The sequence below is a fragment of the Nansenia antarctica genome (genome assembly GCF_963989245.1).
Source record: "Nansenia antarctica genome assembly, chromosome: 13".
In the NCBI taxonomy this organism is placed as follows: Eukaryota; Metazoa; Chordata; class Actinopteri; order Argentiniformes; family Microstomatidae; genus Nansenia; species Nansenia antarctica.
Genome location: NC_137683.1, coordinates 24,550,629 through 24,560,628, shown reverse-complemented (window position 1 = coordinate 24,560,628; position 10,000 = coordinate 24,550,629). Strand labels below are relative to the sequence as shown.

At 43.1% G+C, this 10,000-nt stretch overlaps 1 protein-coding gene across 1 annotated transcript in view; it reads right to left on the bottom strand.

Moving 5' to 3' along the window:
• Positions 1 to 10,000, bottom strand: part of adam19a (ADAM metallopeptidase domain 19a) — a gene marked incomplete at both ends in the record, with an annotated part of 99,035 nt that overhangs the window by 17,419 nt on the left and 71,616 nt on the right. Inside the window, 4 exon segments of the mRNA XM_080544132.1 lie at positions 568 to 639; positions 2,018 to 2,083; positions 4,264 to 4,447; positions 7,105 to 7,181. Coding sequence (XP_080400258.1) covers positions 568 to 639; positions 2,018 to 2,083; positions 4,264 to 4,447; positions 7,105 to 7,181 — 399 coding nt within the window.

Sequence of the window (10,000 nt, the reverse complement as noted above, 5' to 3'; positions counted from 1 at the left end):
TTACCTGTACATAGCTTACTGCTATCCTCTCATGTATATTATCTCTAACTACCGAACATACTGTAGCTATCACTATCATGTTTTATATCACTATTTGCACTTCTGGTTAGATACTAAACTGCATTTCGTTGTCTGGTGCTTGTACTCTGCAATGACATTAAAGTGGAATCTAATCTAATCTAATCTAATCTAATCTAATCTGACATCACCCATGGCAACAGGAGTCACACAGAGGGTCTTGTGGACGTCTGTCACCAGACTTTTAGTTTTTGTTGAATTCTTTTGACACCACACGTTTGTTTACACGACTCAAATCGACTTATTTTCCACTGTGACTTCACTGTCATTTTAATAGCATAACAGCCAGTGAGCTCGAAAGGACAAAATAGATTACAAATATCAACTAGACTAAATAGGCTAGAATATCAAGAGAGAGTTAATGGTATGCAGGTGTTTTGTAAAACCAGAGTCACTCCCTGCACTGACAGTATCTGTTATGTTGACATTAGCAAATTGAGCTGGCTTCATTCTCCCTGGGGACACAGAAATACTGTATAACTGGCTTACCTTATCCACATAATTGGCAATTTCCATTATCCTCAGCTTGGTTTTCTGATAGTCCTTATTTTGTCGTTTATACTAGATAAAAAAGAAGATGGAAAAGTGGCACATTTCCAGTCAGAAGTGGCAGACACTAGATAAAAAAAAACATGTTGCTTCAAAACTGTGATTGTTAAGAAAAAAGACAGACAGAAAAAACAAAGTGCTCCATTTCACCCAATCAATCATCATAATTAGCAATAATTTAAAAGGCAGTGAACTGAATACAGAGCACGGACAGAGTGTCCTGATTGGTCACCATGCATTGTTACCATGGCGTCATTGCACCCAATAGTAGCCAACTGGAACATAAAATGGATCTTTCATGAAGGCATAACTGCTCATTCTAACAGGCCGGTGTCTATTTAGGAGCGGGTAATGAGGTCTTCCTCTCCCTCTATTAGGCCCAACTAGTGAACTTCTTCTCATTAAAATGACAAATCCTTCCCTCTTGTCCTCTTATGCTTTTTCCAGTATTATCGTCGAAATATCATCGTTATCATCGTATTCACGGTCGGAATCCCATCTGGTTCCGGAATGGTATAAATTGTTCTCAGAATCTGACTTTGAAGAGTCAGTTTATCCAATCTCCTACGTGAGATAGCAAGTCTAATACTAATACTAAGACTTAGAGTATTAGACAATGTTATTATATAGTCTCATTAGACAATGTTATTATAATATAATATAATAAGATTGAAGTCTTATTAGACAATCTTATTTCCAACCGTCACTTTTATAGAACCTCCTATTACGACGGTATGTTTTGTATCTTATGTGTACACTCTTGATTGTATGACTTGATTTGAAGCTAAATATTTTCAATGGATGGACACACTTCACTCATTTGTCCCATAATGCAACGGTGAAGTCCGTACGCTAGGACACAATCTGCTAGTACGTCGCCTAGAATGGTTATTGACCCGGTTATGCCTACATACATAGATCTTTATGGGCAATCAGTCTGTGGTTGTATGACTCAATGCTTGGCGCGCAGATGACGAAGGTGTCCAATTTGGCGCTAGAGGCACGACTTCAGCTTATCTCTTAACTAGGAGTGTTCCTCTAGACTTACAGCGAGTGAGTATGAGATCTCTTGTAAACCGGTTAGTTCAATAACGCATTCCCAAGCTCATTTGACCTTCAGCTGTGACATTCAGACATGGAGCTCTTGAGTCCTGAGTCATCCTTTGTTCTCCAGGATGTAAATCAAACTCGGTGCACTAAACTCTTCCCACAGTCCCTCTCTGGCAATCGAAGACTCGGGCTTAGCGCTCAACTTCAAGGTAGTACGTCAACGGTTGCCTGGCGTCGCCAGGGCCAGACGTGACACACACACACACACACACACACACACACACACACACTCAGGCTGCTGTGGAAGAGAGGAACAACCGGGCGTTGATCGTTAGCTTACCAGCGTGCTGTCCGCCACGATATAGAGCTCCATGTACTTGGTGGTGCCCCAGGCATTTCGCCTCATCTGCGGAGACGGGGATGAGGGATTAGAAGATCAGAAGGTTATTTGGTCTATTCAAGCTTATGGGGCATGCATGATTGGATGGTGAGGAGCAATTCTCCTCCTGGTTACTCTACGATCACCCCACCACCGATCCAATCATTTGAAAAGAGGGTTGTTTACATTTACATTTACATTTTTGGGGCATTTTAGCAGACGGCTTTTTCCGAAGCGACTTACAACAAATGCATTTGACTAAGTAAGCGAATCGTCAATCCACCAGTCATAGTAGCAGGAAAAAGTAATTTATGCTCAGGCCAGGGGCCATTGGCAGTCGTTGTGGTAGAAGAAGAAGGAAGATTTTTTTGACACAGTCTACGGCGGAAGATAGGGAGTAACTCTGCAGTCCTGACAGCAGTGGGGAGCTCATTCCACCAGCGGGGAGCCAGTATAGTGAAGAGATGTGACCGGGTTTTACCATGACAACAGACAGGGCTTTGTATTGTGGTGATACTAGTGGAACCCACAAGCAAAAACACTTACTGTGGCTGAGACACTTAACTTTCCTGCTGTTTGTCTACACTGGCATCTTTCTATCATTAATTTCCCTCTATGCTTATACTTGATTACAGCTATTAGAGAGAGTCTCTGTGGTAATTAAAAAGTCAGTGATTTATGCATAGAGGCAATGCCGTCTTGGCCAAAGTGAAGGCCAATATTTTGGAGTAGCAGGGGTCCAGGGGAGTTGTGCTGGAGGCCTGTGGAGCTGTGCATTCCCCACACTTCCCTCAGACATACACACACACACACACACACACACACACACTGTACATTCCCCACGCTGCCCCAGACACACACACACACACACACACACACTGTACATTCCCCACACTGCCCCAGACATACACACACACACACACACACACAGACACACACACACACACACACACACACACACACACACACACACACACACACACACCACACTGTTTATTTGGGAGAGCGAGATCTGTCTGAGACTGGGCTCTGTGTCTGGGGTCTGCTATGGCTGGCATCTCAGCATAACAACCCAGGATTAATGGGTAGTACTTCAAGGAACTGGGAGCTCTGATGGTGGGATAGAGGGCGAGGGAGGAAAGGGAGAAAATATATAGGGAAAGAGATCAATACAGAGGAGATGGGGAAAGAAAACATAAATAGAGAGGGATGAATGGAGGTAGAAGGAGAAAAAGTTAGAAGAGAGATAAGTTAGAGAGAGATCGAGAGAGCGAGCAAGACAGAGAGAGAGAGAGAGAAGGAGAGAATCAAAAGGAGGGAGAGAAAAGGAAGGACAGAATGACCCACCAAGGGGACATATTTAGCATTCACGGCTAAACTGGAGCAAATTAGCCTTTCTCTCTCCCCCCCATGGAGGGATAACTAAGGCAGGCCCGCATCGTGGGAATCCCATGGTAACCAACCCAACACCCCGTAATTCCACTAGCTTTCAGCCAGCTCTGGGAGCGATTGTGTGCTCTAAAATGTCTCTGAGAGGAATCCAATATTGTGTTTGCACCCATATGACAGAAAGAAAGACATTTCCTCAGCAGGACGAAAATGTACTCTGTGTGTGAGCGAGGGTTTAGTCAATAGCTGCAGCATAGAGACGGAAGGTAATCATCCCTCTAAGAAAGGGAATTATTACTCTGTCCATCACGTCAGAGGTATACACGAGTCACACAAAGGGAGATGCTCACTTTAAGCATAATGCTAGCGATCTCATAGCAGGACAGCTCACACTGTTATTATGTGTGTGTTGTGTTCCATATAACACTTTCTAGTTTCTTTGACACTCTTTATTATTCAAAAAGTGTGTCTAATCAATCTGTTTCCGGAGCTTAAAACATCTGTGGTGTTGTCGTCATGTTGCTTGCTGTGCTGGTGATTGTGTGCTTGCTCGGGCTGATGACTGGGAATGTCTGTAGGGATCTGCAGTTCTATATTTGGGTGTGTGATTTATAAGAGATTGTGTGATTTATAAGACGCTGGGCGAGGATCTAGTCTAACCGTCTGCGAGGTTCGAATAAATCTTTGAAGCGTTGTTTGGATAGTCGTTAGACATTATGTCTAGATAAACATTGATAACTCTTGTTTTGTCTGTTGATAGATAGTGCTGCGTCCAAATGTCTGGGGATAGAGAGACGTGTTGCATCTGATGCTCTTACCCTTTGATGCAAAGGTTTAAGAAGACCGGAAAGAAGGCTCGGGTGTCCAGTCTGATGTCCGTGTCCGCAGGCCCCGCCTTTTATGGGCAGTTCCTTCGCGCTGAACAGTGTGTGATGGAGAGAGTCCAGCCCTCTGATTGGCTCAAGGTAGTAAGTGTCGTTTGAGTTCAAGGCAATCAGGCCCCTGTATCAGGAATAGAGGGATAATAATCATTTATCTTGATCACAGAGAATTACTGAAGAATCCAAACATAAAGAGGTATGAAGCACTTCATAATCTACACTTGAAAAAAGTCACCATGTTGTAAATATCCCTGTGCAACAGCCCTAGGGTTGTTTTGAATCTGACCAGCAGGGGGAGATAAAGAACATCAAGGACCTGAAGGACAGTATCCTTTGAGCTCTTCACCACAATCTCATAATAAGCCTTGTATACTGGGGAGCCACACGGGAACTTGTCCCATAGGATATAGGGCTATAAAAGCCAATTTAGAAGCAAAGAGTATCGCTCTCCATCAGGAACTGTCAAGAAGGCAACCCACACACACGGGGTAGGCTGAATGCTAACTACCCCGGGCTCTGTGTCTGACCTCAGTAGCCTGGTAATGGGCCGTGAGTGGTCCAAGCTCCACTTAGCGTCGCTGTAATTGTGGAAATGCTCTCTGTAATCACGCTTCCCCGGAATGAGCGTTAAAACACCGAGGGAGAAAAAAGGCTTACTTTAAAAGATACGCTTTCAACAAAACACCTCCTGCCAGACAGAGGTTGAACAGTCCTATTGAGCCTTTCTCTATAAATAAGGGATTCATGGTCACTTTGGAGACAAAGTAGAAATGTCACGCCTCAAGGTCATGTATATTATCATCAACACCAACAACTATAGAATTCCATATGTCCATGTGAGAGTCATTTGTTAAGAAAATACCTCTGCATGAACATATTGAAACAGTTATGCTTACTGCGGGTTGAACAGAAGATGGTCTGTGGATAAAAGGTGTATACGGTCCTACTGTTTACGTGGCGATGGAACACTTTAACCCAACCTCTGTTATTTGTGGTCACACAGACGCACAGCTGAATGTACCGGTACTGTCCCTCAAATGGGTCTGATGAGAAGGCGTGCGTGCGAAAAGACATGTCTTCTTTGGCACACCCAACGAACACAATATCCTCCTCCTCGGCTTTACTTTGGCGTGGTGATTTCAAACACCGGTTCGGTTTGTACGGTTCATGTTTGGGGTGAGCGCCTCTCATGCTTCCCATTACCACGTCATTCAGACAAAGTCAATACAAAACACCTTGCTTTTCTATCCTCATATCGTAGGCCAGACGGAAATACGAGCTGGGAGTTGCAGGGGAATTGTAGGAAAATTATACAGCGATGGAACACGGATGAACAATGGATGGAACAGGGAACAGAGACAGAGATATCGAAAACCTGTGGCGTTCGAGCGAACCTGTGTGGTTGACTAAAACTGAGGGCATGACTTCGTCTTTCCGTCTCGTCAATTCTGAGACAATCTGCAGCAATCCAGCCAAAATATACCGCTGTACCGTCATGTTATTATACCGTGATAAAGGTGACTTTTGGCAGTCCAGACAACAATTTTGTTGTTGTCTTCGATAAGTAAGATTGGTTTGCTATGCGGGTGATTGAGGTCATTCTGTTGAGTTACTGTCTTCAAATCACCTCACGTCTGTTTCGTTTCCTCCTGACCTCCTGTCATTGAACGGCATCCTGGCTTTATCCTCAACAAGGCAAGGAAAGGGGATTCAAAGTGTGTCATTGCACAGAGAGTACAACGAAATGCATTTATGTTCTAGAGGGGGTATCTAGACAACGGGGTCACAGCCATTGAAGGCGACCCCTGTAGCGATTAGGGATTCAGTGCCTTGCTCAGGGGCACTTCGACACGTGGCCCAGCCAGGAATTCGAACCTCTGCGAGCTGCCGACTTTGCGATCGTTAGACGCCGGCTCTACCGGTTGAGCCACAGCCGCCCCCCCCACAACAAGGTCAGGTAAGGACACACACTAAAAGCAAAAAAAATGCTAAAAGAATAAATATCAGATAAGTACTGAAGATAAAAACCAATTGTTATCAAAGAATTTCTGGAACACCCTTAACAGTCTGGAGGATTCACTGAGCTGGGTTTTGGAATTAATTTCTAATAAAGACCGATCGAGCTAGAAAACTCGAGGTCTTGGGCTGGATCAAATTCATGAATATATTTTCAGGGCGTATTTTTCTTATTGGCGAATAATGGCATCCTTCTTGCCGTGGGAGAGCTCCGATTTCAAAGCATTTGATATGCTCTCTGCATTAAATTTTGTTCTAAGGCTGTGGAAAAATGTTAAGACTTTTAAACTGCCGAGCTGTACCCGACGAGGAAGATTTGAGAAATCGAATTAGTAGAGTTTCATGAAAATCCACACTCTAGCCTAGGGTCTCTGAAATCCACCAACAAAGTCTTGTCGTAATCAGTACGACAGAGTTCTAACAGTTTCAGGTCAACTTTGCTGCTCACGTTGTTAAAACCCAACACCAACTCTCTTTTTAAAGATGGCAGCAGTGACTCAAGCTGTAAGTCCAAGTAAGCCCTGGGAGTCACAGTAGGTCTATGACAGTACAGTCATAGACAGTGCACCAGATGAATGTTGAACATATCTTGCTTATCGTTTTATTTCCACTCTTGTCTTAATCAGGGCTGCCTTCTGTTTGTGTTTTAACATTCTGTATTGTCTGTTGCTCTTTGTTGGCTGCTGTGGGGTGTAAGCCCAACACACATTTCCCAGTGATGGGACAATAAAGTGACTTTTGACTTTTGACTTGACTACATACCTCACTCCTGAGCATGTGCTGAGGGCCACCCAGGAGTCACTGTGTCCTGTCACATGCCCGTGGTAGAAGCAGTGATCCTGCGAGAGAAAGACAGAGGGAGGGGGGGTAAAGAGAGGGACAGAGGAAGAGAGAGAATGAGAGAAAAGAAAAGAGAGAGAGAGAGAGAGAGGGGGTAAAGAGAGGGACAGAGGAAGAGAGAGAATGAGAGAAAAGAAAAGAGAGAGAGAGAGATATATCAATAGTCTAAAATCACCAGTCAAACGTATGATGACGTTTATGTAAACAGGTTCCAGCAACTTGTGATGAAATTGATTCACAGTATCGATACGCTAGAGAAGATGTCCCCAATGTCCAGTAGCCATGTCATACTTATGTTTCATCACAACATAGCTGCTACACAGAAAGTGCCTGTTGTCCTAGTGTGGACATAATATGGGTCTGAGTACATAATAATAAAATAAATAAGACAAATGCACAACGCTTGCTTTAGTGTGATTGTGTTTTCGCTCCACTGAAAGAAATCAAACCAAATCAAGGTTTATTTATCATATGCACAGGACCCAGATGAAAACGCTTGTACAATGAAATGCTTGTAACAAGCAAGGTTCCGCTCAACAGCGCAGGAGATAAAAATATATATTATAGAGATAGAATATCTAATATAGAATAAAAGATAGATAGATGATAAAAAAATAGGCAATAAGGCACAGTAAAGTATTAAATAAGGAAGATTGTGTTACTGGGCCTTTAGTGCCTATTGTGTCTTATTATTATTCTCTCGTTACTATTCACTGTGGTCGCTCCAGGACTTTCTGGGACATTCTTGCATAAGTGTTTGGAGGAAAGCTTAGCTTCTTACAAGTCGGACACGTTTTCAATGCAAATAAAGGTTTTGTGGGTGAGGGTCAAAGATGAACTCGGGAGGTTCACCCTCTGATGAGAGACCTGACTATTGATGAACATGTGAGTCCATGTCCCCCTGGGGTCCTCCTGGGGGAATACAACCCCTGGTCATCTGCACCCCAAATCAACCACAATCACTTTGTTACATCTCAATAGTACTCAAAAGTACACAAGAGTAACATGCTTTGGCTTTGGTTCCTCCACATTGGCATTGCAGCGTCAAGATACAAAATCACAATAATAATAAGTAAAGTATATAAATAATACTACAGTAATAACGTTTTTTTTTTTTTAAAGGTGTCTTTTTATTATTACTACTCAATCTTTTCAGTTTGTAAAGCGTTTGTAAAGCGTCTAGTGTCTAGAAAAGCGCTATAAGTCTAATGTATTATTATTATTATTATTAATAAAGTGGTACTACAGTGGCTTCGATGGTGCAACAATGCTGTGCAAGTACAAGTACAATGGGATGACATAATACATAATACAACAACAACATAATAATAATAATAATAATAATAATAATAATAATAATAATAATAATAATAATAACATAATACAACATAATACCGTACAGTCAAGCAGACTAACCAAAGACACAAGAGAGTGAACTCACCATAGAGGCGCCTGACATAAACTCACCAGGGCTGGAGTGGTTACACACTTTTATGTCTCCCGCCTTTGAGTTCAAGCCATTACCGTACCAGTACAGAGAGTCTCCAGCATGAGCGCTTAATGGACCCCCAGAGCCTCAAACGCTATCCTATACACTATGAGGTAATGAAAAAGATCAATAGCCGTAGAATAGACTAAAGTAGGGATTTTCTAAAGTCACACTGGCCTACAGCAACATTATAATGGTATTATGGTATGAGATCAGAGCATTAAGCTGAAATCCCTGTTGTTGACCTTTGACCCTAAGGTAACTAGAAATTAACACCCACGACGGGATGTCAAAAGGCCCTGCTTAGTGATGTCACGGTCCTCTGTCCTCTGGGTGTTTTTCTATGGCCCTGAAACTCACCCACATCCAAGGGGGGGAATTATCTCTCCAATTCATTTTTCGGAACAGGCTTAAATTGCGCATAAGTGACAATTCTCAACTATTTAAAAAGCTTTGTCAGCCCATCAGACCGTGAAATTAGCTCATTTACTTGAACAGCAGAGGCAATGGGGACGCTCATGCATGGCGGACATACGAATCAATTGTCAGTGAAAATGTTGCCTGCCAATCTAGACTCATTCAGCGCGCTGGGGGCAGCGCCTCGACCATGCTGGATTCAGAACATTGTTGTAAGCCAAGCTTACATTCTATACAATCACCATGCCATGTTCCAGGTGTGCCATGCTGCAGGTGTATGAGGAAATGCCATGCCATCGTTGGAGGCGTCTATTCGACTGTAAATAGACACATAAGTATGACAGACGTTCCTGGACACACACTTACAGAGACAGAGTCTCGTTGTATAAGAACCCTTTTGGGTTGTAAGTAGGTAGGTAAGTAGTCTTGAGAAACGATGGTTCTCGAGCCTAATGGCCCTTAGGGTAGGAGCCTGTTTCCGTAGCGTGAGGGGGCTTGATGTACAAGTACACCCCCTGGACATGACGCTGGTATGTCGCAGGGTCTTACCCCCAATCCAACCCTTAATTCTGAGTGCCACGCAGGGAGGCATCGGGTACCATTTTTATAGTCTTTGGGATGACTCGGTCGGGGATCGAACTAAAGACCTTCCAATCTCAGGGCGGACACTCTAACCGAACTGAGCTGTTCTTTTGGGTTGTGGTGTCAGTTAATTTGAGCAGAAACTGTACAATAACATGTTTTTGTAACAAAATACCGATAAAGAAAGCCTAACAAAACTGGGATGCAATTTCACAGCTCTGTGGGACTTCCATTACTGTTTTTTGTAGGTGGGGAGAGGGAGGATTCTGAATTGCAAGTCTTAATAGAATCCCTTTTGTTGTTTCTTAAACAACAAACAAAACCATGTAC